The sequence below is a fragment of the Schizophyllum commune genome (genome assembly GCF_000143185.2).
Source record: "Schizophyllum commune H4-8 unplaced genomic scaffold SCHCOscaffold_4, whole genome shotgun sequence".
NCBI lineage: Eukaryota > Fungi > Basidiomycota > Agaricomycetes > Agaricales > Schizophyllaceae > Schizophyllum > Schizophyllum commune.
This window is the reverse complement of record NW_026089541.1, coordinates 1,533,440-1,561,095: the sequence shown is the minus strand read 5'-3', so window position 1 is coordinate 1,561,095 and position 27,656 is coordinate 1,533,440. Positions and strand designations below refer to the sequence as shown.

Sequence of the window (27,656 nt, the reverse complement as noted above, 5' to 3'; positions counted from 1 at the left end):
CCGACCTCGCTCTTATAGCTCCTTCACCGTCTTACACCATGGCTTCATCTCGCGTTCCCAACGAGCTTTTGGACCTCATCTTCAGAGACTCGCGCCTGGAGAGGCACGATGTCACGCAGTTTGCCCGCGTCTCGAAGGCCTGGCAGGCCGTGGCTACGTCTATCATATGGGAGAGTTTGACCGGCATCCTGCCTCTGATTGCACTCATGCCGGAAGGAGTATGGAGCTGGAAAGATTCCGCTGATGGCAAACTTCTTCAGGTAAAAAGCAACGACCGCGTATCCCGTGCAATTCATGATCATCGTTTAGACCTGCCTGCGACCACTGACGGAGGAAGATTGGAAGCCCGTCTACGCGCGGTCATGCCTCGTGAAGGATCTTAGGGCCTGTTCGGTAACGGAAAACCAAATCACGATTCCCTAGAATTCAAGATTCCGTTTTGATGCCGTCACGTGCACCTGCCTTTCGAGGGCGAACTTCCCACGCCATCAGCAATATCCGCTGCCGCCGAAATCCACGACAGCGTAGTGATGAATCTGAAGCGCAGAGAGCTAGGTATCCCAGAGTAGCAAAAACACAGTCTACTGCCTGTACACGAGGTTTGAAGCTCATGAACGCGAACATGGGGCATCGACGCACGAAACAACGCGAGATTGTAGTGAATGTTCGACTTGACCCTAACCCTAATTTACCGGCAGTCGCCGGACGGAATCCTCATTGCCGTATAAGGGAATTGGAATCGTGATTTCGAAGGAATCACGATTGAGATTCCGTTACCGAACAGGCCCTTACAATTCGCACGGACTACGCCCTCCGTGAATTTTGGACAGACTTTCCCCTCCAAGCCGTGCATGCAATTTCCGCATGCCTACCCGCACAATGCCTGCTGCCTAGCCTGAGTCAGCTCCACTTCGAGAAATACCTACTCTACGACAGTGGCAAGATGGACACGCTCTCCAGCAAGCTGCTTGCGATCGTCACATCGCCACGATTCACCTCCCCCGCATTGAAGGGCGCCAATTTCCATTTTGGTGTGAACACTGTCAGATGCACGGAGGCACATGCATCTCTGCTGCTCCGCACGCTCCTTGGTACATGGACCAGTGTGCGGACAGTCAACATAGAGCTGCCCGTGTACCGCCCTGATCTGCTGCCAAGTCTCGCCCAGCTACCATCGCTAGAGGTTCTTGACTTGAGCTTTGACGAGGTCGTCTATGATCTTGGGCTTCCACCTTCGCCCATGCTCCGTTTCCTCTCACTTCGCTCCCTGACCATGCGCGCCGTCACTCCGGATGTTATTACTGTCCTCATCTGCTCCTCTCGTCTTCCGTCGCTAGACACTCTCATCGGCAATGGCCTCAATTGCACGCACGCTGGGCAACTAACGCCTCTGATGCAAGCCCTCTGCCGCCACATCCCACATGACAATCTGCGCCATCTGCGCCTCCACGCACCCAGAGGTTGTCGAGTCGCACCACTGCGCTTCGAGCATCTGCGGCCGCTTGCTGCTTTCAGACGCCTTTCGCACGTGGAGATGAAGACAACGGATTGTACGATGCTGACGGACGTGGAGCACGCCGAGATCAGCTCGTGGTGGCCAGCTCTCGAGATTCTCAAGTTCACCCCGGTGATATTCGCCGTCGAGGCGTACGCAGCACGCAGTGCCCTCGTACACTACGCGCGCCACTGCCCCAACCTCCGCAAGCTTCAGATCCCTCTCATAGTACATCAGCCTATGCAGGAAACCCTGCTCGATTCGGAGACAAGCACTCACGCTCTGGAGACCTTATGGGTGGGCCAGTCGCCCTTCAAGGAGGAGCTGGTGGAGGAAGCGGTCCGGCTTATAAACGCCCTGTTTCCGAATCTGGTGGAGATCGTGTATGAGAGCAGATCATCGAGTGAGGCGTGGAATAGGATAAAGCAGGCTTTGCGCTACTGTCACTAAAGGGAAAGGTATCGACGGTTGAAGGACGGCAATGCAAATCTGGAAGGGGCAAAAGTTCAGTTCTTAGCCAGGGATTGCTGGCTGATATTCTCTTTACGCTGTGGGTACATAGTAGGTATTCTCAAGCTCTGGTCGGATTGGGCAGCACCATCGCACATCGAGCGTTCACTCATCTCAGCACGAGAGTGGCACACTTCCGCGCACAAACCACACCAAAGTTGCCTTTCACATCCTCTCATTGACTCATGTACATGTAGAATATAGGTGTCAGTATCTAGATAACACACGGCAGCGAAGTAGGATAAGAAGAGTAAGAGGGTAGGTGTCTCGTCGCTAGAAGTACAGGGTGCGTGTACTGCGTAAATCTCTATGTCGAATGTATATGATCTATAAGTCAGTCAGTCCATGGGAAAACATCGTAGCGAAACGTTGTTCGGCGTATAGGGCGCCGCTGGTCGGCGCGGTAACGAACGCCGGGAGGGCGCAGTAGGTACTAGTGACGCCTGGTCGGCGCGAAGTACGAATAACGCCTGGTCGGCGAAGCAGAACGCCGGAATGGATGCGCAATACATGTAATGTGAGAGACGAGTGCGGGGTATAGGAAAACAGGTATTGCGGCGAGGACTGACAATGCGAATGCGATGCACGTTGAATAAGATACTGCGATGCGAATGTAACGTGCAATGCGACGACGACGACGTAGAGATTGATGGGGCGAGACGAGAGACGAGACATTGTTTATGACGAGACGGAGGGTAGACGGGACAAGAACGGGAAGTCATGAGGGGGAGAGGAGCGGGAAAGGCAGCGATCAATCGACATGGCGCACATAAGGGGATCCGGGGTCATGAACACAAAGGAGGGGAGGCATAGGATATGCGTGAGACCGAGCAGCAGCTGGGTAGCTGGAGGGCGGTGGATGGATTTACCACCAGCCACCGGCAGCACCACCACCACCGCTGTAGCCTCCACCGCCTCCACCGCCGCCGTAGCGCGGAGCACCTCCACCGTAGCCACCTCCGCCAGAGTAGCCTCCACCACCGCTGTAGCCGCCGCTGAAGCCACCGCCGCCGCCACCACCGCTGGAGAAGCGGTAGTCGCGACCACCAGTGCTGCTGCCACGGCCGCCACCGCGACCGCGACCACGACCGCCGCGGTAGCCTCCGCCGCCAGAGCCGAACGCGACCTCGTGCGCGACACTCTCGAGCCACTGCGGGACCTCCTGGTTGGCCTCGCGGAGGAGCTCGACGAGCTCGCGGACGATGTTGCGGTTCGAGCGGTTGAAGAACGCGGTGGAGACACCCGTGTTACCGGCACGACCCGTACGACCGATGCGATGGACGTAGTCGTCGATGTCGCCAGGCAGATCGTAGTTGACGACGTGGGTGACGTTGGGGATATCGAGACCACGGGCGGCGACGGCGGTCGCGACGAGGATGGGCGTGCGGCCGGAGCGGAAGGTGTTGAGCGCCATCTCACGCTCGCGCTGGGTGCGGTCACCGTGGATGGACGTGGCGGGCATGCGGTGCGACAGAAGGAAGTCGCACAGGCCATCGGCCATGCGCTTGGTCTCGACGAAGACGAGCGTCAGACCCATGCCGTTGCCGCCGTTGGCAGCCGGCGCCTGGTTCGCGCTGAGGATGTCGAGCAGGACGGAGCGCTTGTCAGGGTCCTCAACGAACTCGATCTTCTGCGTGATGTTCTCGGAGGTCGAACCGACACGGCCGACGGACAGGAAGATGTAGTCCTTCAGGAAGTCCTTGGCGAGCAGCTGGATGTCGCGGGGGAAGGTGGCGCTGAACATAAGGGTCTGACGCTCATGAACACCGGGCATGTCCTCGCCCTGGACGATACGGCGAATCTGCGGCTCGAAACCCATGTCAAGCATGCGATCGGCCTCATCGAGCACGAGGTACTTGATGTTGGCAAGGCTGATACGGCCACGCTCGATAAGATCGACGAGACGACCAGGAGTGGCAGAAAGCAGGTCACAGCCACGCTCGAGGGTGCGGAGCTGCTGACCGATGTCGGCACCACCGTACACGACGCAAGGGCGCACCCAGGAACGATAGGCAAATTTGCGGGCCTCCTCGTGGATCTGCGAGACGAGCTCACGAGTCGGCGCGAGGACAAGAGCCGTAGGGTAGGCCTTGCGCTGGCGGCCGTAGCTCGCACCCTGATCGGGGGTGGGCGCGGGTCCAGCGGCGAAGGACGCCGACAGGATGGGGAACAGGAAACCACCGGTCTTACCGGAACCCGTCTATATAACTTTAGTCAGCGATATGAAGTTTTGGCACGACGCAACAACGCACCTGCGCGCAGGCCATCAAGTCACGGTTGTTAGCTACGATGGGGATCGAATACTTCTGGACAGGGGTAGGCGTCGTGTAGTGCGCCATAGCGATATTCTCCAAAAGAACGGGGTCCAAGGGAGGGTTGGTGAACTCGAGTACGGGCTCGGGGACGCCAGCGCCCGTGGCCTCAACGGGGATGTCGTCGTACTTCTCGAAGTTGATACCGGTCTGCTGCTTGGTAACATCGCCGACGTCACCGAAGAGCTCCTTCTCGAGGCGGGCGTTACGACCGCCGGGAACGTGCTTGCCGTCGCGCCACGCGCCGAAGCCGATGGCGCCGCCGCGCTCACCGCCGCCGCCGCCACTGGACCAGTTTTGGGAAGGGGGGCGACCAGGCCCGGAGAAGGAACGATTGTTGTTAAAGGACGCCGGCCTGTCTCCACCGGGAGTGAAACCACCACGGCCTGAGCCGGGGGTGCTGGTGCGAGGGGGAGCGTCGGACCTGAAACGACTTTCGGCAGTCAGTGCATGCCAACGGTACAAAGGAGGAATCGGCGTACACATCCTCGTTCGTAGATGCAGCCCGCTGCGAATTCCTCATGTGGGGAGGAACATAGGCCGTTTTGCTGAGACCGAGAGAAGCTGAAAAGAGGGTTAGCGACTGCTGCGATGTCGTATGCGTCTGTGGCTACTGCTCACCGAAGCTGCCCTCGAGACCAGTCGAGTTGTTCACGATTCCATTGCTCATATTAAGAAAGAGACGGAATGTAAGATGATTTTTTGCAGAGTGAGGGGAAGATGGTGGTTAGACGGAGAGTCTGGGGGAGCACAGGCAAATTTCGCGGAGGGAACGTCGTCGAATGAGTAAGCAGCTCTCTCACGATCACGCATTTGCATGTTCTTTTTCCCCGCAGAATGAGATCACTATCGGCCAGTGCCTAGCGCCACCGACTCACCGAGGGCCTCAGCCACTTCCATGGGGCCGACTTGACGCAGCGCACACACGCTTGACGAGGTTATGAGGTAGTGAATCGTAAGGTAGAAGTACAGAGTCCCGTATACACAGCTGTTCATACACCCATTTTCTTCAGCAATCCTTCCGCCTCTATGCACTCGTCTGGCGAGCGGAACACACGCAGCGGTATGTGCTCAGGCATCAAGTCTCTCGCCCTATACACCCGAATCTGCAACTCGTACCTCCTCCGCTCAGGTTCACTCATCTTCGGCAAAGTCTGCGAAGAGGCCGAACTCGCCACCGACGACGTCCTCGACCCCATCCGACTTGGCCTCGCAGACGGCGCCGACGCAGGCGCAAACGACGACCGCGTTGCCCTGTGTCCCGTATCTCGCCGTGGCATATACACTGGCGGCGTCCGCGCTGGCGAAGCATCCCAGTGCTCCCTGTGTTCCGGTATCGTATCCCAGCGTTCCGGTATCGCATCGCTCAGCGCCACAGGCGTCTTGATCTCATCCTCCTTCATCGATTCCGGCTCAGATACCAGATTGGGCACGAAGTACCCGTGGTCTTCTGATGCTGCCTTGGTCTTCATCGCCGTGGGGCCAGAGACCGTTCTCCTCCCATTACGTGCAGGAGGTGTCCGCACCAACGCCGTAGGCGGGCGTGGCGGTAGCGGCGGCGTGTCCGAGGCCGAAGCGTCAAGTAATCCTGCACCGAAAGGTATCATTGTAGTCGACGTGCCCGTCGGGTCGTCAAGAGGCTCGCCGGTGTTGACATCGCGGATGAAGACGCCCAGTATTTGGGATGGTCGCTCGCGGGCGAAGCTGGGAGCTGCGTCAGCAAGTGACATTCATGGCGATACAGAAAGACCTACTCAGCGTAAAGCTCAATATCCTGCTCTCCAGAGTCGCCTATCAGGATGAACTTGCACTCAGGGAAAGCATCGAGTATCTCCTGCACTCCAGCTCGCTTGCGAGTCGCTGGTGCGGACAAGAGCCCAGTGAATAGTGATCGCCCGGCGTATGACTTCAACTTGACCGAGCCTCCAGCGGTATCAGTAAGAAGCAGAGTATCTCGCGAAGGCAAACACACCTGGCGGTAACTTTGATAGCCGGAAGAACTCTTCTAAGATGGGTAGCATCTCGAATGGACCATTAGACTACACGAATATCAGCAATAGTCACCACACGTAGGTCGCGAGCACATACAACGTAGTGGAAACGTGCGCCTCGCTGGAACATGCTCTCATACCACTCGCCCATGCCAGGGATGACAATGTCGCTGAGCTCCTTGACGAACACGGTGTGAAAGACAGCACGAGCGCCTTCCGTCACATTTGCGCGCTTGACCGTATCGTCCACGTCCGAGATCACTCTCAGCCGCGAGTGCGTCAGTCGTATGCGGGTACTCGCACTGCATGTCGGCGTCTTCAGCCGCTGTGCCTCTCGTGCCTCGTCTGCTTCGGAACGATAGAAGTCGGCTTGCTGTTGCTGTTGCGCCAATTGTTGTGGTGTTGGTCTCGGAGGTAGCAAGTCCACGACAACAGCAAACTCGTGCTCTTGCCTCGCCTCGCCGAATGCGATGTGCAGGGCTTCAGGGTGCTGGCACAGGTGCTCCCAAGGTACGCGGAACAGCGCCTCGAAGCTTCCGTCAGGACTCGTTGTCACGTTCGCTGCTGCAATTGGCCCGTGGGGAGAGTGGATCGCGTTCTCCGTGGGTTGGCCCTCGGGTGCAGCGTAAAGACGTATACGCACGGGGCGTGAAGGCAGTACCGAGGACCAGAAGGGACGTAAGCGCGACTCGAGGTTGTCGTGAAGCTTCCGGAGCACTGAGTCGTCTTCGAACAACTCGGGGGAAGAGGGCCGTGGGGGATAGGAGTATCGCTCTGGAGAGGAGGACCGCGTGGATGGTGTGCGAGGCGTCGTGGGCGTTCGAGGAGGCTCGAGCTCGGCGGCCTCCTCATTCGCATGCTGGAACTCGCGGTCGAGCGCCTCGAGCTCGGCGTCTTCGGTCATGTCTTCTGGGCGTGCGGGGAGTTTGACGGATTCGAGAATGTGTTCGGTGGATTTGGTGGGGCGGAGAGTGCCATTGCCGTTGCTTTCGGCGAGCTTGGGGAGGGAGGCGAAACCTGGGGGAGGTGAGCAGGAGGACTAATTGTAGGGATCGCGCGCCTACCTTTAGCGAGGCGCATAAACGCCCGCTGGGACCTGCTCGCAAATTCTGGCGGGGAGTGCACAGATGCGAAGCCCGACACGTATACGTCGACTTCGAACGCGTCTACAGCTCTGCTCATCAGCTTGGAACATCGGTGGGGGAACGCGCTCAACACGCACCCGCATCCGGCGACTTGTACCGCCGCACCGCCCACCCAGGAAACAAGCTTATCCTCTCCAAGTCGGGGCGGTAGTTATCCCCCGGCTGTCCTCTGAGTTTCTGCCCCGCCCATTGCTTCCACGTCTGGCGCTGGCCGTGCGCGTCGGCGCCGTTGGCTTGCTGTGGAGAGGGAAGTCGGCTGAGATTCTGCTGCGCGATGCTACGCAGTGCGGAGAGGCCCGCGGATGCTGTAGACCTCCAGCTCCTCATACTGTCAGACATGATGGCGGAGGGGACATGGACGGCGCTCCATGAGGATGGGCGGAGAGATCATTATGTGCGTCAACCGGATCTGCGACGTGTGGCGTCGATCTCGCGCTCACTTTGCCGCTTTCGGCCCGACGTAACTCTTCGGCTTGCCACCATGTTCACAGTTCAACCGTGTTCAAGAACTAGCCGAGAGGCGCGTATACAGGCTTTGGTAGGGCATATCCCCTCAAGAAAGCTTCAATTTTGCTGTCGTGCAGCGAGATTGCAATACATGGATTTGGGCATCGAACAGGCGCACCGTGTCAGGTAGCCACAACCTGCACGAAGATAAACTGGGTGTATCTCAACCTCTTGGACTCAGCGTGCGGAGGACATGCAAGATCTGCACAGAGCAGGAGCTTCGTCTATTATCCATTTCGACTCCGATCACTGTTTAAAGGACCATTATCCGCATAACTGGAGAAGCTGCTCTCGTGCTCATCATCTCTTCGCCTCGACCTCCGGCGTCTCATTGAAGCTGTCCCTCGCACTACCGGCGATCTCCCCGACATCTTCCTTCTCTCCGGAGACACGGTCTCGAGCGCTCGCAACCTCGGAGAGGCTCGATGTTCCGCGGCGCGCTGCCGACACGCCCGTCGTACCCGAAAGCCAAGGCGCGGCTTTATCCTGGCGCTCTACGTCCTCGCTCTCGTGGCCGGTGTTCGCACCCTGAGAGTGGGCTTCGCTCATCGTCGTCAGATGCAGGGTCGTCTTGTCGATGACTGAAAGGTGCAGGCGAACGATGATGATGACGAGGATGGGATTCAGGTTCTGCGCGTCAAGTAAGTACGATACAGGGGCTGTAAGGAAGGATAGGCTTACTGCAAGCAATTGGCAGAATAGCGCCAGGAAGCTGCGCGCCCAATCTACCGGAGAAAGATTGACAGTGTCGACAAGCGCTAGGATCGCGTAGACGAACTATGTAAGGTAAGTATACACATAGCTTATCCGCGAACAGGAAGCGCTGACCTGTGCCGCACACAAGACCGCACCACTCTCCACCAGAACGAAGAGAATACCCTCGTTCCTCGTGATACGATTATTGGCGCTCGACTTCGACATCGTGGGGAACGCGTCTCTCATCATCCTGCGATGCTGCCTATATCGTCTCGTCAGTACGCGGCGCCAAAGCGCGAGCGTTGAGCCCACCTCGCTCTGATGGCAATGAGCAACGTCGATACGAAATTTGCGCCAAACGAGAGAAAGACCGCCGCTGAGGCCAAATTGGCCCCGAGGGAGGGCTCATCCAAGGACACTAGGATGCGCTCAGTGGCATAGACTCCCGCAAATATAGAGATGACTTGTCGCTTTGAGTGAATGAGGGCCGACGACTCCGAGGATCTCACGCACCGATATCTGCCAGGAAAAATATACCTAGAACGACGTGGGCGACATGGGACTCTCGCCAGAACACCCACGCTCTCCAGACGATCACTGCATCTCCCGCGATAAACTGGGGCTCAGCATCAGAACACAGACGCGCTTCAGACGACTCGTCTACCAAGCTCACACTCACCTGTATCGGCTGCATCCACGTCTCCAGAATAAAGTTCCAAACAGACGTATTGTCGACGTGCATCAGCCGTGCGGATAGGCCTTCATCCAGGTGCGAGAGCGTCTGACTGATCTGCCAGATCACCAATTGCCCGATCGACGCCGTGTACAACGACATGATGCAGAACAGAAAGGTCACGATGACGAGCTGGTAAATCGTCTGTCTCGTTCGTTCTCTGCGCCTATGACCGCCGTCAGAAATCGAAAGGGCACATCGGTGCAATACTCACAACAGTGCAGTGAATGCAACCGGGGTTATGCAGAGGCAGATTCCTGCGCGTATATTCGGTCAGCCGGGGTGGTCGCGCGGAGAACTTGTATGTCCACCATAGACGATGGCAATGAAGATGAGCACCGCGACGTTCTTTGTGACGTGCGTGCCGAAGATGAGCAGTCCGTTCATCTCCTCGGGCGTCATCCTGGAAGGAGCGAAGTTGGCAGTGAGTCCCACTCTAGCGACTCTTATACCTGAGGGGATGGCGGATAGAGCATGCCACAGTCGCGGCTTGCGATAGCGGCGAAGCCTTCTGAGCGGCATGACTGCTTGGTTGCGTGGGTGGTTCAAAGGTTTGGCTCAATAGTTCGCGGGTGAGCACCTGCCGGAGGTGAACCGACTAGACAATCGGCTCCCAAAGAGTGTGAGAATCGCGGTCATTGTCGTGGGCGAAAACAGAAATGGACGTATAGGGACGAGGATCCCGAGAGTATCGCATGGCATCTTCACCATGCGTCCCAGTCCAGATACCTAGCTGCCAAGCCAAGTTAGCATGGTTCGCACTATACGAGAAGATCCGCACCAGTGAGAACCGTGTCCTCTTAGACCGGTCGTTCTGCGGGGTCCAGCTCAGAGGCTGTGAATGTTATGCTTCGTAAAGTGAGTCGGCCGAGATAGCAGGGATGTCACTCCGACCTAAGAAATGATTCAGCGGCCGAGAAAGTGATAGAGGCATATAAGGAGCCCCTTGATCCATGGCTGCAGCCTCTGGTGGTTTTCGGGGTCAGGTTACAATCAAGGACCCAAAGTCGGAAAAAGCCGACCGGAGATAGCCACTTGCCATTTGAGGAAGAACAAAACATTACCACCTGCTTCTGCGCGGTGCACGCGTCGCCAACCCAAGTCTTTGAGCTCGCAGCCGTCTCTTTGACTGCCTTGTAGGTTGTGGTTCCCCTGGACGTTAAGCGGTACTGTATGAAGAAACGTGGATATGATCTCCAAAATATTGCAGTGGCATAAGGAAAGGTTAATTTACACTACAGTACACATAGGTGTGTCCATGCCCTCAAACCGTGCATCACTTGCTGTGGCGGTCCTTGTAGTATTGCTCAGCAATGTATCTGAAAAGGTGGACATCAGTATATGCTTGGACATGGCCAACGCATCACGTACCCCTCGCCACCCCAGAGCGCCAACAAACCAACGGACACCGCAGAGACGAGTCTCCTGTCCCAGGTCGGCTTGTCCCAGTTGGTGTACGAGAAGTAGCCGAGACCACCGAGGATGCCGACGTTGACTACGAAGTGGATCAGTATTTTGCCCATGCTCGAATAACGCGTTATACCCACCGAGACCCAAAAGGCCGCCAAGGACACCGGGACGCAGGATCTGCTCGCGCGCGTGCCTGTAGACGAGGGTGCCCTCCTCCTTCGCCTTTTTCGCCTCAGCCTGACCTCCAGGCGTGTTCGCGTACCACGCGGCGCCGTAGCCTTCCAAGCCCAAGAGGGCGAAGGTCGCAGCTGCGGTCGTAGACAGGACCTTGGTATCGCGGCGGTAGCCGGGGTTGACGTAGAACGCGCGTGCCGCGCCAGCCAGGAGGCCGATGTTCACTTTACGCGAGATAAATTATTGTCGCGCATATTCGACTTTTGCGACTCACCAAGCCCAACGAGACCACCAGCGACGCCGGGGCGTAGGAGGTAGCGCTTGGCGACCTCGAGGAGGTACGCGCCCTCGGCTTCGGCCTCTTGGAGTCTCCTGTTCTTCTTGTTGCCGCGGCTCGGCGAGGAAGGCATCTCGGGGAAGTTATCCATGGTATCGGGTGGGGGTGCGGTCTCGGAGGTGACGGTGGCGGGGTGCTCCTTGAAATCGGGGGCTACGACGGTGACTTTCGAGGTGTCGTCGGCGACGTTGTCCGCGTGCGGGGGCTCTGTGTTCAAGAGGGCGGGATCGGCGTGCGGCTGCGCGGTGAGGGAGTTCATGTCAGCCTTCACGCGTCTTCGCGCAGAGCGACCGCGCACTCACCTGTTCAGAGACGGGGGGAGCGTTCTCGGCGGCGACAGCAGCGTAAGACATGGTCAGAAATGGGGGAGAGTTCCTTTTATCGTGCCGAGAACCCTGCGGATGGTATATGAAGGGCGCGTAGCAGCTGACGTCACGCGCCGACGTCATTGTCGTCGCGCGTCATACCAGCGCTTTCCCGCCGTCCCTTTCTGGAGTTCTGGACCCACAACCGCGTCGACGCGCCGGCGTGACGCGCGGGAGGCTGGGGAATTACGGGCTCCCCCGCGAGGACCCGAAGAGGAGGGGAGGGAGGCGAAAGGAGCCCCGTATCGACGCGATCAGCCCAGACGCGTCGAGACATGGTACGTACCTACGCTAGTCAAAGTTGCGAACAACACGGGACGACATGAGCACTTCAGAACACCGCAACGAGGATGTGCAAAAAAATCACGAGTTACTTTGATTGCGCCTCAGCTGCCTTCGCCCTCTGCGCACACTCCTCCTCCGACCAGCCGGGCAATGGTTGCCCTTGCGCATCCTCCACCTTCTGGAAGAATCGCACAGGCAAGAACCCCCGCTCGTCACCTTCCGTCAACACCACACCATTATCCGACAGTTCGAACTTGATCCCAGCGGCAATCGCGCGGTCAACGTCGACGAAGATAAATACCTCGGACGACCGGCGCATGCCGCTGATTACATCCTTGCCGCCCTTCCCCTGCGCAAGGTGGATATGGTTGCGCTTCATTTTTGAGAGGCCTTGTTTCGCTAGAATCAACGTCAGTGACCGAACTACGAGGGAGTCAGTTTATGGAGAGGACAAAAGACCTACATATTGATTGCCATGCATGGTTCATAGTTCCATGCACGGTGACGCCTGTCGGTATATCTGCGCGCGACAGTATGGGCTTTAGCTCGAGCTTGACGGTCTAGAGAACATTCAGGGGGTTGGTATCTCTTGAAGTGTCACAAAAATTGTCTACCTGTAATGAATGCCCTTGGTTCGCCTTGATCAACCATGTACTTGGCTGTTCGAGGACCAAGTCATAGCGCTGTTTCACGTCGTCCTTCACTATTTGCTGTATCATTTCCAGCGTGACGGCTTGGGATTTGAGGCGGTTGTTGGCGAGCTGGACAGACGCTGCATGAGCCCACATATTGATGAGTTGACAAGGACGTACCAGATCATCAACCTTCACATAGCCGTCCGGGCGTATGGGTATCCCTTCCTTTTGCGCGCCGTGACGCAGGATGTAAGACAGGGTCTTTGAGAGTCGTACAGCAGGAGAGTCCTTCTCTAGACCACGCAGTTTCGAAGAACCTCCGCCACCGCCACCCCGAGGCTTGCCTTTACCTTGACCGCGTTCGGAAGATCCGGACACGATAAGTGAAGGGGTAGATGATGTAGCTGCTTCTGACATTGCAGTCTTACTGGAGTGCAGTGACCTCGACCCAACAATACGACCTTGACAGAGTCAGCCAAATCTGACAGCTGCATTCACGTTGCCACAAAAGTGGAATATGCCACACTTACTGTATAGTGCTCTAGATAATGTGTACCTCGATAGATACGGCAGGCTCCTCTGCATGCACCCTTCTAGCCAAGACCAAAAAAAATCGCAGCCTGCAATACGCAGGATCAGGCGAATCAGTGGGATGGACGTTGAGGAGAAGGATCTGTGGGAAAACGCGCCACGCGCCTGGGAACGCGATGATCGGTCACATGCCTTGTCGCCACCTTTAGACTTAGCCGCCATCTCGACGCGTCCGCCGTCCGAATTCATGAACCGTAACCCGTCGCTGACAAGGGTCAGCGATGCGACCTCCTCGAAGCTCTACAAGATGCCAAGCCGCAGCGTCATCGAGTCCGAGAAGTCTGGCCTGCAGCGCGGCAGGGGGCGCGACGGGCGCGAAGACCTTGGCATGCCGAAGCCCAAGCCCAAGCCCACGAGAAAGCCAGTGCTGAGGGACCTCTCCGACGATTCGGACGACGAGCTCGAGCACCCGTGGAAGGCAGACATCAGCGCGAACCGCATCACTAGGACCGTCAGCCCACAGACCCCGGAGGAGCTCGACCCCACATACCAGAAGAAGCGGTCGAGCACATACAAGAATCTGTCTTTCAAGAAGATCAGCAAGTCCGGGGACACGTCGGCGGCGAAGGCGTCTACTTCCAAGGCGCCTGCTGAGCCTATCGACCTTACGAACTCACCTAGGAAGCGCCGGTCCCCCTCTCCCTCCCGTCGGCCGCTTAGGCATCAATCTACCAATGCTGCTCGCTCTCCTACGCGTCGTGCGCGCGTCCCCTCTCCCCCACCCCCGATCACGGATAGACCACGAACCAATCGCTTCGTGAAACCCAAGCCCACTGCTGCTCCCAATAAGCGTCAGCCTGAGGCCAACCCGAAGTTAAACCCCTTCAGCAAGAACAAGCCCTCGCCTCCCGAGCGCACGCGTTCATCACAACGTCGGTCACCTCCGCCGCTCTCGAAGCGGACATCCATCGTGATAGACGATGAGGACTCCAGCGAGGGTGTCGAAGAGGTCGATGGCCCCGAAGAAGACGAGGAGGCATCTTTCAGCAGATCCTTGCGAAAGAGAGCCAGCATGCGGCTCACAACCCCGGAAGCGGCCCCCTTCCCAATGGACTTGACGCCGAAGAAGAGGCCGCAACCTCAGGCCTTCCCCATGTCCGACGACTCTCCCCTGTCATCCCCTCCCAAACGCGCCTCTGATCCATTCCCCATGTCGCCATTGTCGTCTCAGACGAAAGTACCTTCGTACGGAGACGACGACAGCGACGAAGATGACTTCCCAACCAGTGATCGGGTGAAGGCACAGAAGGAGCGCGCGGTTGACAAAGGGAAGGGCAAGGCGACATACGTTGCCCCTAAATCCAAGCCAAAGCCTATTCGGAAGGCTCAACCTCCGCCCTTCTCGCAGTTCGTGCCCTCTGCGCACGACGACACGCCTCGCTCGCGCAATAAGCGCTTCTCGGACGACGGCCTTAGCGAAGGCGAGCGTGATGCCAAGCGACCTAGGTCTACGTCTCCGTATGTCCAGTGCTTTCTACCTATATGCCTGACCTCATCGCACCTCAGAGCGTCGTCTGCGTACGAGCCGATAGGCGATGATGATCCTGATTGTGAGCAATCTCAGGCATGAACGTGGTACCAGTAAGCTGATCAGTCCCGTATAGTGTCTTTGGGGCCTGCTTCCCGAGACGCTCGTGAGCTATGCCCATATTGCGACGAGCTCCTACCCTCTTCACCTACGCCTACTCTCACGCGCATGCTCGAGGAAGTCGCAAAGAAGTCGCGCCCCGCACCTCGGCCGTCCAATCCCCGCGGTCGCAAAGCCCAGTTGCGGCACTTCGCCATCGTATGCCAACGACACCGCTTCGAGCGCGACGTGCTCCCCGACGCCGAACGCAAGGGTTGGCCGAAGAAGATCGACTGGAGTGCCTTACCCTCCCGCGTGCGTCACCTGCGCGACGAGCTGCAAGAGATCCTGGAGGATGAGGTCGACCATGGGGGATGCGTCTTCTGGAAGGAGCTCGCGAAGGAGATCAAGGAGAAGGGCACGCGCGCCGCGACGGGTGTCGCGGGCCAGTTCGAAAACTTTGAGAAGGTCCAGATTGGATAGTAAGTTTCCCTGCTCCTCCGCCCCCAACGCCTACTAACCAACTCTTAGCTACGGCGAACAAGGCGCCGCCATCATCACTCAGACGCTCTACAGCATGTTCCCCATGGACCTCATCGACCCCGACAAGGTCTTCCCCCTCTCCCCCAGCGAATTCCTCCAGCGCGTCCTCCTCCCGGAAGCCGGCTTACGCCTCATTGAGGAGGACCGCGCCCGTGGCGCCGCCGATGCCCTGCGCACCCTCCGCGAGAGCGCCAAGTACGGTGTCGCGATGTTCCCGGATGACTCGGGCGTGGGCGGGCGGCAGAGCTTGGGCGGGTCGGGCGGGGGCGGGGGCGTGGCGGATGGGATCGTGATGGCGCGGGCGGCGAGGAGGAGGCAGCAGATTGAGGCGGAGGAGAGGAGGGAGGAAGAAGAGGAGGCGGCGAATGCGAGGGCGAGGCCACGGCCGAAGCCGAGGCCGGTAAGGAAGGAGGCGACGGGGAGTAGTATGATGGATGTGGAGGAGGATGGGGGCGCGGGTGCAGGTGCGGGGGCAGACAATGGGGGATCCAGGGGTGGGCGCTGCTCGTCGGATATGGATATGGAGAGCGACGACGATGGGTGGTTGAGCAGGCAGAGGCTGCCTTCGACGGCAGGCTCGACGGGCGAGATGGATGTGGACGTGGAGCAGACACCGAAGCCTGCGAAGGTGTGGGAGGCGCCGGAGCCGACGAGGAAGAGCGGCCGGATACCGCGGATGCGCTCGGCGAGCGTGCAGCCCAAAGATTCACCGAAGCGGGTCTCGCGCTCACGGTCGACCAGCGTGCAGCCGGACGGCGACGTAATCGAACTCAGCTCCGAGGACACCGACGAGGAGAACGCGCCGAGGGGCAAGCGGGCCAGCCAACGGAGCAAACCCTCGAGTCATCTCGGCAAACCTTCGAGCCAGCGTAGCTGCCCACCGAGCAAGCCTCCCAGCCAGCAAAGCAAGCCCTCTAGTCATCGCCAGCCCTCGAGTAGGCCAGCGTCGAGGGCGGCCTCGGTAACCAGCGACAATTCATCGTCATTCGAGTCTCTTCCACTTCCGCCCGCCAAACCTGCTTCCGGGTTAGCAGCTGCGAGGGCGAGGCTTGCGGGTACGTTGTCCCATCTGGCGTGTGGCAAAGTAACAATGGCTGACGCATCTTCTCCAGCGCGCAGACAGCAATCCGAGGACCGTCAATTGTCTGCGAAGAATAGCTTGGATTGGCTGCTGAGCGACGAGTAGCTTGGAGCTTGGTTATTTCTCTGCCCTTCTCTTCGTTGCTGATGATGATGAGATGCCTCTCCTGCGATGCCTACGCTGCTGCGCCTTGATCTTGTTATGCTACTTATCGTCTCGTAGACTATCAGTAAATGAGACGAATAATGTACCTACATTCTTACTATTGCTTATTCGCTGCGTATCGAAGTCCGGAAGCCTGCGTATGTGGAAGAGGCCCGCGCGCCGCTTGTTTGCCTCATTCCATGCCACCAACATTCAGGCTTAAGTTATTCAGAGTTGCACTATATGCAGATGATCATTGCATGGATGTAGCATGATTACATGGCATACAGCCGTAGACCCAGTCCGAGACATAATTTACACTATAGGATACAAAACGAGGATAAGGCAAAACGACGACGTCGAGGCATGTGCATGCACGTAGGTGAGTGTGATATAGGAGCATGCGTCTATGAGCGCTCGCCGCGCAACCGGCGGGCGAGGGCAAGGTCCTTCGGTTGGATGGTGACACGCTTGGCGTGGATGGCAGCGAGGTTGGTATCCTCGAAGAGGGAGACGAGGTATGCCTCGGCGGCCTCCTGCAGAGCCATGACAGCGGAGGACTGGAAACGGAGGTCCGTCTGGACGAGAGTCAGCAAGTAGTAATGGAGGGGGCGGTAGTGAGACACACCTTGAAGTCCTGCGCAATTTCGCGGACGAGACGTTGGAAGGGGAGCTTGCGGATGAGGAGCTCCGTCGACTTCTGGTACCGACGAATCTCACGGAGAGCGACGGTACCAGGCCGGAAGCGATGGGGCTTCTTGACACCACCGGCGGCGGCCTGAGGGGATTGTCAGCACAAGTAGAAGCTTGGCAAAGTCGAGGCCACGCACGGCAGTCTTGCGCGCCTGCGACTTGGCAGCGAGCTGCTTGCGGGGCGCCTTGCCACCAGTAGACTTGCGAGCGGTTTGCTTCGTGCGGGCCATTGCTGAGGAGAGTAGAGTGGCTGGTGGGGCGAGCTTGACTTGGTGTTGGCGACGAAGCGGCGGTGATGGAGGTCGGGAACAAAAGGGCACGCCATATATATTTGACGGTTGTGTGATCGTGACAGACGCGTGCGTGACCGTGTTTTGTTGATCTGACGCGCTCTGTTGATCAGTCAACAAAAGGAAATCAGCACAGCCACACACGCGCCTATTTAGGCAGGCAGGCGGAATGTCCTCAGCCTCCCAACCGACTTGCCTCTCGCCCTCATCGCGCCACTCGCGATCTCAGCAACCCTCAAGTCAACCACCTTAACCAACTCTACTCTTATCAACAATGTCTGGCCGTGGAAAGGGCGGAAAGGTGAGCAGCTCGCGGCGCGCTTGGGTGGCTGGGACTTGGTGACTGACGGTGGATGCAGGGCCTTGGCAAGGGCGGCGCGAAGCGTCACCGCAAGATTTTGCGCGACAACATCCAGGGTGCGTCTGCTTGATTCGGCGGCGACTTCGCCTTTGCTGACCTCGCTCTCAGGTATTACGAAGCCCGCTATTCGCCGCCTCGCTCGCCGTGGTGGTGTCAAGCGTATCTCTGGCCTCATCTACGAGGAGACTCGCGGTGTTCTGAAGATATTCCTTGAGAACGTGCGTTGATTACCCCCTTCCATTCTGCGCCCCTCGCTGACTTGCCATCAGGTCATCCGCGACTCTGTTACCTACACTGAGCACGCGAAGCGCAAGACTGTCACTGCGCTCGACGTCGTCTACGCCTTGAAGCGCTCAGGGAAGACGCTCTACGGCTTTGGTGCATGATGGATTTTTGGGACCTGGTTTCTTTCTCGCTTTGTATCTCACTGTACACTACTGTAACACTATACTCGCCAGCACAACATCCTTACACGCGTATGCCCAGTGCGCCATGACAATGCATTGCATGCCATAACGCCCAACGAGTGAATTGCGCGACGGAAGATACGAATGAGTCATGAGAAGTCTGAGCGTCTCACTGTTGACGCAGGTTTGGGCGGTAGGCCTTCTTCCTCTTTAGGCAGGCTTTGTTGGTCCAGGGGGAATCGGGACGACTGCGCGCCACTTGTGCGCTGAACGAACCAGGGTGCAATGCAGGCACTTGCAGGAAGGTATGTGTTCTATGTATGTTCGGACTGTACCTTTGACGATGACAACAGTCAATGAGTGTAGGTCATTCCTAGGCACAGTCGAAGTCACTTGATAGTCGGTGCATTCAGTCGACACGGAGGTTCGCCTCGTTTCGGCATTCAAAGAGCTCGCTTGCGATATCTGTCCGCCAATCCTCCGTCCTCTGGTAAACAGACCCTGCAGCAATCCCGGCAAATCTCCGTCACCGCATCACCGTTCCGATACGGCTGTCTTGTATTTTAGCCCCAGCGATGGTCCTTCAGCGTCGATGGGATGTTGCCAGCTCCACTCACCGCGGCCGGTGGGGCGGAAGACGACGCGGACGATACCACGCTCGACGCCAATCAGCTTCCCAACGAGACCCTCGCGGCGATCTTCAGCTTCCTCGCGCCCTCCGAGATTGTGACGCTCACCTGCGCGTCGCGGCGCTTCAATGCGGTCGCGGAGCGCATCCTGTACTCATCGATTGCGGTGTCGGACACGGTATCTGACGCGCAGGTGCTGCCGTACCGCACGCTGCGGGTTTGCGAGGCGATCCTTCGGAGGGCGCATCTGCACGACGTAATCAAGCATTTGGGTGTGCGTTGGCATGCCGCGGAGGACTGCGACAAGGGCTTGCTTGCCCAGCCGCTGCGGGACGTCGCGTGCTGGCGACTGAGGCTGGTGCTGAACGTACTTCCCACCTTGGAATCCCTCGAGCTCCTCCTTGGTCCAGCGAACCTCGCGCCTGGTGCATCGTCACACGCCATCGAGGCCGCAATCCGCGACTGCGCGCTGCCGAACCTGCGATATTGCTCCTTCGGCGCGGAGTGGACGAAAGACGCACATCCTTACGGCCCCGTCCTCGATGCCTTCCTCGGCTCGTGTGCTGGATCCCTACACCACCTCAAACTTTACGACCATCGCGGGGCAGTCAACGTTCCTCCAGGCATATTTCCTCACCTCGTATCCTTCCGCGGGTATGCGAACACCGCCGCCTCCCTCCTGCCCAACAACTGCGTCACGTACCTCGCACTCACTGGCCAAGATTCGGACGTGACGCGCGACAACCTCCCGCGGATGGCGCTCGGGCGCGCCCCCCTGCGCTACCTCGACCTCGCGGGCATGTCCGTGCGCCCCGTGCTCCTGCGCAGCGTCGCCGAGTGCTTCCCCGCGCTCGAGGGCATCAAGATCCGCCTCGCGCTGCGGCACACGCTGCACTACGCGCTCTCTGGCATCGTGAGTCGCCCCGCGCGCGCACCGAGCACGTTCTGACCGTCGGCGCAAGCGATAGAGGCTGCTCTCCGCGCTCTCGAGCGTCCTCAGCAGCTTCCCCTCGCTCACGTACCTCGACCTGTCGCCGACCGGCGTAGACCAGGCGGCGCAGAGTTCGGCGGAGGAGGAATTGTGCGCGCAGTGGCGACAGGTGAGTCAGACGACCGGCCGCGTCGCAATACGCACATTGATTCGCGAAGGCGTGTCCGACATTGAGGACCATCGTTTTTCCATCGGAGACACAATGGATTTTGAGGGACGACGGGTCATGGGGCATGGTTCAATAGCCGCGGGTGGCATGCAGCACTTGGCATATACACAGGTCGGCGCATAATGCGCACATCGATAGCTGCAGAATCCATGGACTAACGGTCCTGAGGGGGCGCTATTATTGACCTGCAATACATAAGCAGCGTATAGACGAGTGGGAGGATACAATATCAACTTAAGGATACCCGAAAAAAACATACGGATGCCAGAAACAGCGTCCGGCCGAGGAAGAGAAAGTGCGGTATGCGAAGGGCGGGGTATCCGGGGCAAACGCCCTACTCATCGTCCTCGTCAACAAAAATGTCCCTGTAGTGCGTGACGATCGTCTCGATCGCCTGACAGAAAGGTCGAGGTCAGACTGGTCTCGCCATCCCAAGCACCATCGCTCACCAAGTTCTGCAAAAGCGTGTCTCCGGCGTCGCCCGTGGGTTGTCCGTCAGGCCCGACAGGCGGTTGGCCGAACAACGTGGGACCGAAGACAACCCCAATATTGTGACAAGTCATACCGTTCACGTCGTTGCTTTTACTTATACTGAAATAACCATAAGCAGATTAGTGAGAACAGAGTGTACCAAGTACTCACCGCGACAAGTGGCCCATAAGGTACTTCAGCGTGGCGTAATTGGGATCGGGCAGTTCGTTGACTTTCTCGTGCAGGCGTATGTGCCGCATCCGTTCTTCAGACTCCCCTGTCGAAGCCTTGATGAGGCTAACACATCCAGAGAGGGTGTCAGAAGCCTTACTAGCCGCCTGCAGGAACCCAACCCGAAGTTCGTTCGTCATAAGCGAATTTGGCAGTGACGAAAACCATTTCTTAAGCACGCCCGCGACGACGTTTATGTCTGCAAGCCACTCTGGCGACTCCAAATCCAGAGATTCAAGGTCTACAACGGGATCAGTACGATGCTTAGACAGTGGACATGACACCCTACCTTCTTCGCACTTCTGGCGCAGCCGATTCAACTGACTCTGCGTACCGCTAAGCCGGTAGATGCCATGTGTGTCCATCCCGTACTTCTCTATCACCGGGCAGAATTTCTCGACGATGCGCGGAACATCACCGCCCTCCCGCCTCAACAGCTCCGCAAGGTCAGCACCGAAGATTAGGGATCGACGATCCTGCAGGCCGTTGGGAGTAATGGGTGATGAACCAAGGGCGCCAGAGCTATTGTTGGCGAGCCTGTCTCCATGATGCACGGGCAGAGGTGGCAGCTATACGTAACCGGTATGAGCTCAAGTCGTACCGAGTGGCAGCCCACTTACGAAGCCTTCGTCCGCAGGGCCTTCGCGGCGAGGACCGGCTTTGGTGTTGTTGTGAGCGTACTTGTAGTTCTGCATGAATCTGCTGAAGTCTGCGCGATTGTCGATGGACTCGAAGGCTGCCTTTAGACCCGGTGCCGGAGCTTCTGCGGACTCCTTGAGTATAAAGCGCGCAGGGTGAGTGCTGAACCTTACCTTCGTCGGTAGGAACAAGGATAGAGCCGTCGCTTAGCACAGTGCTTTCGAATTGGAAGGAATAACGGGTAAGCTGATACTGAATGCCCAAGTCGATTTCGTCGTTGGTCTCCTTGAGGGTCTAAAAGCAAGTTGAGTGCACGAGGCCTCGCGATTGATTCACGGGCTGACCCGAAGTATGCGTGGCAGCTGCAGGTTGAAATATTCCTGCCGCATGGCCTGCGTGTCGGTGACTGCTTTCCGGAACGCATCTGACGCTGCCGACATCCGTTGACGAACGTCGTCCTCCTGCCGCTGGATCTACACGACGTGATGACTAAACTGAGCGCTCCGGCCGGGAAACGCAACCAACATTACCAGGATTTCTGCCCTTCAGGAGGAGCCCACCCTTGGCAACCGCCTTTCCGATTACGCGCTTGCCGCCTGTGTTCGCCGATCGGGCTTGAACGGGGTTATCCTTGAAGGACTCCCCCTCCTTCTGCAGGAGCAATCGCTCGAGCTCCTCCGACGTAGCATCGAGCCTGTTCTTGCTCTTATCCGTGATGGACTCTGACTCTTGCAAAGCGCGTTCGTAGCGGGTCGCGAGGTCCTTGGTCTGCCCGCGGAGGTCAACAAGGACACTAAGTGAGAGGCGAGTCCCCGCACCTGCTTCCTGCTCTTGTCTACTTCCTTCGCCAGATTTAGCAGGTCCTCGCTCGTCTCGTGCAGGCGCTGCGCAAAGCGGATCCTATTCTCCGCCAGCTGTTCGTGCACCCGGAGCGACGCCTGCCATGCGTTGACGTATGAGCTGATGATTGGCTCAGAAGGGGGATGTGATAGGATAGCGCAAGCGTTACCCCGCCTTTCCTTCGTTCGTGGCATAGGACTCGGATGTTGCACGAGCCAACTTCTGCATGCCCTTGCCATATTCCTCCTCGATCGAAGCGCGTTTCTTCAGGAATACTGCTGCCTCCTGATGTGGTGCTTAGGATCTAGTATGCAGAGTTGGCAGAGCACGCACCCGACAAGATACCATTCCCTGCTTTATTCGATCCAGAAGCAATGGTATTCCACACTGCAGCCTGATTAGATCTGCACTTGCATATCGGGCTGAGCACGTACATTCATCTCGCATAGCGCCCGCAGTACATTCTCGTCAAAGTTCTGATCCACCAAGGTCGCCGTCTCCGCGCCATTGAAGCTGGTCTCCCTGGGGTCAGGCTCCTCTGCTGTAGACAACGCGTCGGGCCAGTGCGACGGGTCCGACGTTATCGAGCCATCTATTGATCGTCTTGGGGATAAGGATGTCGTTCGAGGAAGGGAGGATGAGTCGGCGGAGTCCAAGTGCTGGGGTATGTGCGGTCGTTCATATGAGGATCCGTTGGTATGAAAGTCTGAGTGCCGATCCGTGCTCGAGCGCCGTGGGGGAGATCCGTATGTGCCGTCGTCCGTCATTGTAAGTTGAAGAAGAGAAGGTAGAGACTGAGGGGGAAGTATATGAAGGGTATGCAGGCGCCACCACAGCGCTGCTAGTCGCGGAGAATGACAACCCGCGTCTTTGTGGCGATTTGGTGGCGAATGATGCCTGATATGGGGTCCTCCACCCCCGCCCGACATCGGCAACCGCCGCGCAGCAAGTTCAACTTCGCCAGCCTCTTGGGCGATGTGAGAGGGTGCGATACCGGCTCAAGTACTCGCACAGCATATCTGAGGTCTTCCTGACTGTGAGTTTTCGCAGAGCTTCCAGGCAAGGGGCTGGATTCACAGGTGTCCCGAACTCAGCAATAGCAAGAAGGACCCAAGTTATCGCAGATATATAGGCTTCCCCTGCACACGTTCATCGACATGAAGGTTCTTGATGAGATACACAATGATAGATCTGGCCTGCAAACCTTAACTCACTCTTACAAAGCGACAATAATATCCACTACAAAGAAGAGAACTCTCAATCCATCGCCGACCGATATCCCCGGGACAGTGGTCAGTGCTGTGATTCCACAACCTTCGATCCATATGCGCTAGTCATTGCTGAGCGAGGCACGTATCGCAGACGCTGTTCGCGCCGTCTGTGAGGAGCTGTCGCTCCGGCTTCAGCCTGTTCATCGCGCCAATCAGTCAGCCCCGCAACTTGGCATGAGCGTAGCGACGTACCTCTGAGCACACGTAGCGAGACATTCGTGCTCATCAGGATTGTGCGAGCGACTAATGGCACAATCGCGCTTGTTGCAATCCGCCTGTTGTCGCACAATCACGTTAGCTGCGCACGCGCGAAGGTCGCCTGCAAGCAGCGGCACATACCTTGTGACGCTCGTAGACCTGTACATGCTGACAGGTATAGCGCCTGCAGAGAACAGCCGTGAAGCACATATCAGTATCGCGAGCGTTCGACAGCCCTTGGTGTTTTTGCAGCTCCCTGCAGGGCCACCCCGCGTTATATATCTCGAGCGTGGCCATCGACGAAAAAGGTCATGCGATGATCAACGGTCACGAACGGCCTTGTAGCATGCAGCGCAGCACATTTATTTGCAGGCTGGACCTGGGAGGCCAGAGAGTTGCGATGAATTGTGGGCGCTCTCGTGATATTCGCGGGACGAACCGAGCGCTATGAAGCCTAAGCTTCATACACATCTCGGGCAAGAACAAGGGGATCGTCGATCAAACCATAAGGGCCTGTTCGGTAACGGAAAACCAAATCACGATTCCCTAGAATTCAAGATTCCGTTTTGATGCCGTCACGTGCACCTGCCTTTCGAGGGCGAACTTCCCACGCCATCAGCAATATCCGCTGCCGCCGAAATCCACGACAGCGTAGTGATGAATCTGAAGCGCAGAGAGCTAGGTATCCCAGAGTAGCAAAAACACAGTCTACTGCCTGTACACGAGGTTTGAAGCTCATGAACGCGAACATGGGGCATCGACGCACGAAACAACGCGAGATTGTAGTGAATGTTCGACTTGACCCTAACCCTAATTTACCGGCAGTCGCCGGACGGAATCCTCATTGCCGTATAAGGGAATTGGAATCGTGATTTCGAAGGAATCACGATTGAGATTCCGTTACCGAACAGGCCCTAAACTTTGGGCGAGCCTCATTGGCACCCCAACGCTTCAGTGACGCTGGTGCAAAGCCTTGGAAAGCGCCCAGGGAGTAATAGCGGTCTTCTGGTCAGCGTCGCGAAGGGCGGACTTGATGAGCTGGGATTCAAAAATGGGCCGCGAAGTCGCACTTGAAGTGCGCTGCCGGGGCGACTCCAACCCTTTGTACTCAGGCTTTGCTCCCGTGGCCAGTGGACGAAAGTCGGTGCGAAGCAAGAGCGGTTTTCTGGAGCGGCTGATAACGTTCACGCGTTTACTATACTCACAGTAGCTCCCGATGTACTCGGACCGACCACCTAAACACGTTAACTTACTAATGCATGAAAGTCCCCTCCCCAACGTTGTATTGCGCAAAGTACTTTGCGAGCGCCAGCCGGACGACCTTGAGCCGCCGCGCCACGTCCTTCGTGTCCCCCTTCTGCACGCGGCGAAGCACGTCGAGGTACTCATCCTCGCCGCCTTGCAGCGCGCGCGTGCTGACCTCGTTCATAGTTCTCAGAATCTGCAACGCCCCGTCTTGCGAGAAAAGAAGGGCCTGATCTGCCGGCCGGCATGAGAATTCGGGGCGCAACGATATAGAGCGGACATGAGACATACCATGCTGTAGCAATTCAGCGGAGTCGCTGAGGAGGACGGCCCACCACGCCCTGGGGGCCACACCCTCCTGAAGCATCGCGACAAGCTCAGACGCAGCGTCCTGCAGCTGCCCCGCGGCGCGGAAGTCATGGAAGCGCGCATAGCAAACTGCGAACATTAACCGGTGCATGAACACCCCGCGGCTTTCACCGTGAAGTGCCCACTCCTGCAGGGACGGCGCGACCTGCGAGGCGCAGCGCACGAATGCATCGGGACCTGTAAAATGTACACGTCAGAAGTGCCCCTCGGCGCTAGGCTGTCGGCGTACCGTGCGCGATGTATTCGTTCAAAATACGGTCTATCACCCTTCCCAGCCCTGCCCAATCCTCGGCCGACTTGCAATACGAGATCGCAAGGCCGTACTCTTTCTCGTGCACGAGCGTCTGCGCCGCTATCTGTGGACCGTGAGATAACCGTATCCTCGGGTGCCACATTTGTTACGTACTCTGCATACAGTCCGACGGACATCCTCCCTCTGGTTCTCAAAGCACGTTTGGCTAATCTCCTTCAGGGCGCCGACGAGATCTCCGTGGCGGATGTCTTCTTCAACTGAGGCGTCCTCAGGCGCCCGCTTTCCGAGTCGCAGGGGCACATGCATAAGGACTTCGTCCGCCCGCAATTTGCCCTGCTCGGAGCAGGAATACATATAGGCCACGCATTGGCGCCAGAGTGTCGGGTCGGCGTGTAAGTATTCGGCGTATGCAAGGATATAGGAGTCCCGCGTCGAAAGACCCGTGCTGTGTACGTCAGTAATAAGCGCTTCAACGAAGGGACGCCACCCACCTCGTATCAAACTCGCCTTCCAAGAGCTTCAGCGCTTCCATGACGTCCGCCATATGAGCGGCCAGCCACGGGTCGAGCTGAGCGGAGTACTGCAGCGCTTTGGCGGGCAGACCCGACAGCAGGTTCGAGTGGATCATGTCCTCGTCGTATGTCGGGTCAGGTGGCAATGTTTCAAGAACCTTGCCAACAATTCCGCTGGGTTTGGATATCAGCTGCGATCGCGCGCGGTGGGGAAGGAAGCGCACGGAAGTTCCTGACGCCTCAGCCGAGGGTTCACAAAGATGCCCCATGCTGCGCACACTTCCTTCCAATCAGGCTCTTCGAACTCTTCGCAGACGCGCTGTACTATGTCGCCGCGGCCCTCGAGGATGCCCACGATGTCGCTCAAGTTGTCCCACCAGAATTCGACGTCGTCGGCACGATCGTCCTCCGGGACCCGCTCCATTTGGACGCGGACAGCCTTGACACGTTCCCGCCAGCGGTGGTGAGCCTGCATGAACTCGCGCTCTGAGTTGAAGCTCTGGAGGTGAGGCTGCGAGTTGATGATCGGTATCAGCTCCTGCGCTAGCCCAGGGAGGTTGTCGGAGGGGTGCCGGGTTAGTGTGTCCAAGAAGAAGGTTGTGGCCTTCGTGAGACCGCGGAGGGTTGTCCTTCAGACGGCTCAGTACCTTCGCACGCGTACTGAGATAGATGGGCAATGTACCTTTTCAAGTAGGTCCAGAAGTTTTCGTGTTCCCATGGCTTGTCGAGAGTGCTGAGCTGCTCGCCGTCCTCGGTCGACGGTGCGATGAAGTACATGTTCAGCCACTCCATAAGATCCTCACCGAAGGGAGCATCTTCAAAGCCAGGCTCCGGCACGAACAATAGAACGAACAAAGAGAAGACGGTTAATAACCGCTGATAATGGTCGCTGCTGAACCCTGTTGTGGTTTCCGGTCTCTGTATGAAGCGACTGACTCAGAGCACGACGAGGTCAGGTGCTGAACCCTACTTACGCTACTGTCGACCCAAATCTCCTTGATGTGCTCGACGTAGTCGACGCACAGTTTCCGAATCGCCTCCAGAACCTTGTCGTCCGCTTGCCTGCAAATCAATCAGGAACACGATGAACTCTCACGACGTTTTACTCACAGAAGTTGATTCTGCTGATTCTTCGTCTCTTTCATGAGCTCTTGGAAAAGTCGAAAGATCACTGTGGTGTCGGTGATGAACTGACTTGCGTTCAGCAAGAGCCTGTTCGAGGACAAGGGAAAACATACGGTATGTCGTTCCTTGTCCGGTAAATCTTCAAGACTACAGATATAGATTGGGTCTACATCGTTGGCGCTGCTCTTCTGGCCAGGAGCCTGATTGTAACATAGTCAATTCCTGACCCTCGGAAACAATAGAAGGACCCAACCTGTGCCACGAAAATAGCTGCCGAGTTGTTCGCGGGATTTGTGGCGACACCGAGTGTTCTCCCCGTCTCTTCTAGGTTCACATCATCTTCCAGACGGAATACCGGAGGCGTTACAACAAGGATTTTGGCGCTCGCCATGGTGGCAAGACGGGACTTCAACTTGGAACGCGACGCGCTTGATTCGATTG

At 57.6% G+C, this 27,656-nt stretch overlaps 14 protein-coding genes across 14 annotated transcripts; 4 read left to right on the top strand and 10 right to left on the bottom strand.

The window, feature by feature from the left end:
- Nucleotides 1–38: 38 nt before the first annotated feature.
- Nucleotides 39–1,945, top strand: SCHCODRAFT_02665529 (uncharacterized protein; the record flags this gene model as incomplete). The annotated part of the gene is made up of 3 exons (XM_050346546.1): nt 39–260; nt 310–388; nt 831–1,945. 3 exons carry the CDS (start codon nt 39–41, stop codon nt 1,943–1,945), a joined length of 1,416 nt encoding a protein of 471 aa, XP_050201094.1.
- Nucleotides 1,946–2,151: 206 nt separating this feature from the next.
- Nucleotides 2,152–2,808, bottom strand: SCHCODRAFT_02618706 (uncharacterized protein). The gene has a single exon (XM_050344894.1). It carries the CDS (start codon nt 2,678–2,680, stop codon nt 2,333–2,335), a length of 348 nt encoding a protein of 115 aa, XP_050201093.1. The 5' UTR covers nt 2,681–2,808; the 3' UTR covers nt 2,152–2,332.
- Nucleotides 2,776–5,087, bottom strand: SCHCODRAFT_01282735 (DEAD-domain-containing protein). Its single transcript, XM_003032674.2, has 4 exons — nt 4,939–5,087; nt 4,800–4,881; nt 4,258–4,750; nt 2,776–4,205 (listed from the first exon to the last, which is right to left on the bottom strand). The coding sequence occupies exons 1-4, from the start codon at nt 4,985–4,987 to the stop codon at nt 2,871–2,873; spliced, it is 1,959 nt and encodes a 652-aa protein (XP_003032720.1). The 5' UTR covers nt 4,988–5,087; the 3' UTR covers nt 2,776–2,870.
- A 143-nt stretch (nt 5,088–5,230) lies between these two features.
- On the bottom strand, nt 5,231–7,844 carry SCHCODRAFT_02618701 (uncharacterized protein). The gene is made up of 6 exons (XM_050344893.1): nt 7,531–7,844; nt 7,373–7,474; nt 6,406–7,325; nt 6,290–6,356; nt 6,072–6,240; nt 5,231–6,021 (listed from the first exon to the last, which is right to left on the bottom strand). The coding sequence occupies exons 1-6, from the start codon at nt 7,790–7,792 to the stop codon at nt 5,310–5,312; spliced, it is 2,232 nt and encodes a 743-aa protein (XP_050201092.1). The 5' UTR covers nt 7,793–7,844; the 3' UTR covers nt 5,231–5,309.
- Nucleotides 7,845–8,144: 300 nt separating this feature from the next.
- Nucleotides 8,145–9,791, bottom strand: SCHCODRAFT_02676943 (uncharacterized protein; the record flags this gene model as incomplete). Its single annotated transcript, XM_003032672.2, has 6 exons — nt 8,145–8,590; nt 8,642–8,737; nt 9,170–9,193; nt 9,336–9,555; nt 9,604–9,646; nt 9,701–9,791. 6 exons carry the CDS (start codon nt 9,789–9,791, stop codon nt 8,261–8,263), a joined length of 804 nt encoding a protein of 267 aa, XP_003032718.1. The 3' UTR covers nt 8,145–8,260.
- Nucleotides 9,792–10,563: 772 nt separating this feature from the next.
- Nucleotides 10,564–11,671, bottom strand: SCHCODRAFT_02618691 (uncharacterized protein). Its single transcript, XM_003032671.3, has 5 exons — nt 11,613–11,671; nt 11,248–11,548; nt 10,937–11,197; nt 10,761–10,884; nt 10,564–10,708 (listed from the first exon to the last, which is right to left on the bottom strand). The coding sequence occupies exons 1-5, from the start codon at nt 11,661–11,663 to the stop codon at nt 10,666–10,668; spliced, it is 780 nt and encodes a 259-aa protein (XP_003032717.1). The 5' UTR covers nt 11,664–11,671; the 3' UTR covers nt 10,564–10,665.
- Nucleotides 11,672–12,005: 334 nt separating this feature from the next.
- Nucleotides 12,006–13,236, bottom strand: SCHCODRAFT_02618687 (uncharacterized protein). Its single transcript, XM_003032670.2, has 5 exons — nt 13,126–13,236; nt 12,773–13,056; nt 12,575–12,721; nt 12,424–12,520; nt 12,006–12,359 (listed from the first exon to the last, which is right to left on the bottom strand). Exons 2-5 carry the CDS (start codon nt 13,010–13,012, stop codon nt 12,046–12,048), a joined length of 798 nt encoding a protein of 265 aa, XP_003032716.2. The 5' UTR covers nt 13,013–13,056; nt 13,126–13,236; the 3' UTR covers nt 12,006–12,045.
- A 103-nt stretch (nt 13,237–13,339) lies between these two features.
- Nucleotides 13,340–16,674, top strand: SCHCODRAFT_02618683 (uncharacterized protein). Its single transcript, XM_003033251.3, has 5 exons — nt 13,340–14,644; nt 14,693–14,736; nt 14,791–15,235; nt 15,285–16,351; nt 16,409–16,674. The coding sequence occupies exons 1-5, from the start codon at nt 13,374–13,376 to the stop codon at nt 16,480–16,482; spliced, it is 2,901 nt and encodes a 966-aa protein (XP_003033297.2). The 5' UTR covers nt 13,340–13,373; the 3' UTR covers nt 16,483–16,674.
- On the bottom strand, nt 16,636–17,514 carry SCHCODRAFT_02686590 (histone 3). Its single transcript, XM_003032669.2, has 3 exons — nt 17,352–17,514; nt 17,150–17,299; nt 16,636–17,099 (listed from the first exon to the last, which is right to left on the bottom strand). Exons 1-3 carry the CDS (start codon nt 17,442–17,444, stop codon nt 16,929–16,931), a joined length of 414 nt encoding a protein of 137 aa, XP_003032715.1. The 5' UTR covers nt 17,445–17,514; the 3' UTR covers nt 16,636–16,928.
- A 262-nt stretch (nt 17,515–17,776) lies between these two features.
- Nucleotides 17,777–18,381, top strand: SCHCODRAFT_02618682 (histone-fold-containing protein; the record flags this gene model as incomplete). The annotated part of the gene is made up of 4 exons (XM_003033250.2): nt 17,777–17,805; nt 17,864–17,921; nt 17,974–18,083; nt 18,135–18,381. Coding segments are annotated over 4 exons (314 nt in total), but the record flags the coding sequence as incomplete, so codon positions are not given.
- A 481-nt stretch (nt 18,382–18,862) lies between these two features.
- SCHCODRAFT_02618677 (uncharacterized protein) lies at nt 18,863–20,361 on the top strand. Its single transcript, XM_050344892.1, has 3 exons — nt 18,863–19,814; nt 19,865–20,001; nt 20,051–20,361. The coding sequence occupies exons 1-2, from the start codon at nt 18,870–18,872 to the stop codon at nt 19,946–19,948; spliced, it is 1,029 nt and encodes a 342-aa protein (XP_050201091.1). The 5' UTR covers nt 18,863–18,869; the 3' UTR covers nt 19,949–20,001; nt 20,051–20,361.
- SCHCODRAFT_02618674 (Rho GTPase activation protein) lies at nt 20,049–23,166 on the bottom strand. The gene is made up of 13 exons (XM_050344891.1): nt 22,677–23,166; nt 22,576–22,629; nt 22,412–22,527; nt 22,221–22,362; nt 21,928–22,170; nt 21,747–21,875; nt 21,576–21,696; nt 21,384–21,526; nt 21,053–21,332; nt 20,864–21,004; nt 20,704–20,809; nt 20,511–20,652; nt 20,049–20,455 (listed from the first exon to the last, which is right to left on the bottom strand). The coding sequence occupies exons 1-13, from the start codon at nt 23,007–23,009 to the stop codon at nt 20,396–20,398; spliced, it is 2,010 nt and encodes a 669-aa protein (XP_050201090.1). The 5' UTR covers nt 23,010–23,166; the 3' UTR covers nt 20,049–20,395.
- Nucleotides 23,167–23,285: 119 nt separating this feature from the next.
- On the bottom strand, nt 23,286–23,959 carry SCHCODRAFT_02618673 (uncharacterized protein). Its single transcript, XM_003032667.3, has 3 exons — nt 23,853–23,959; nt 23,706–23,788; nt 23,286–23,649 (listed from the first exon to the last, which is right to left on the bottom strand). Exons 1-3 carry the CDS (start codon nt 23,919–23,921, stop codon nt 23,577–23,579), a joined length of 225 nt encoding a protein of 74 aa, XP_003032713.1. The 5' UTR covers nt 23,922–23,959; the 3' UTR covers nt 23,286–23,576.
- Nucleotides 23,960–24,866: 907 nt separating this feature from the next.
- Nucleotides 24,867–27,615, bottom strand: SCHCODRAFT_02618667 (uncharacterized protein). Its single transcript, XM_050344890.1, has 11 exons — nt 27,469–27,615; nt 27,329–27,415; nt 27,201–27,280; nt 27,065–27,152; nt 26,773–27,008; nt 26,315–26,719; nt 26,070–26,264; nt 25,732–26,023; nt 25,555–25,681; nt 25,248–25,502; nt 24,867–25,190 (listed from the first exon to the last, which is right to left on the bottom strand). The coding sequence occupies exons 1-11, from the start codon at nt 27,604–27,606 to the stop codon at nt 24,964–24,966; spliced, it is 2,130 nt and encodes a 709-aa protein (XP_050201089.1). The 5' UTR covers nt 27,607–27,615; the 3' UTR covers nt 24,867–24,963.
- Between the last annotated feature and the right edge of the window lie 41 nt (nt 27,616–27,656).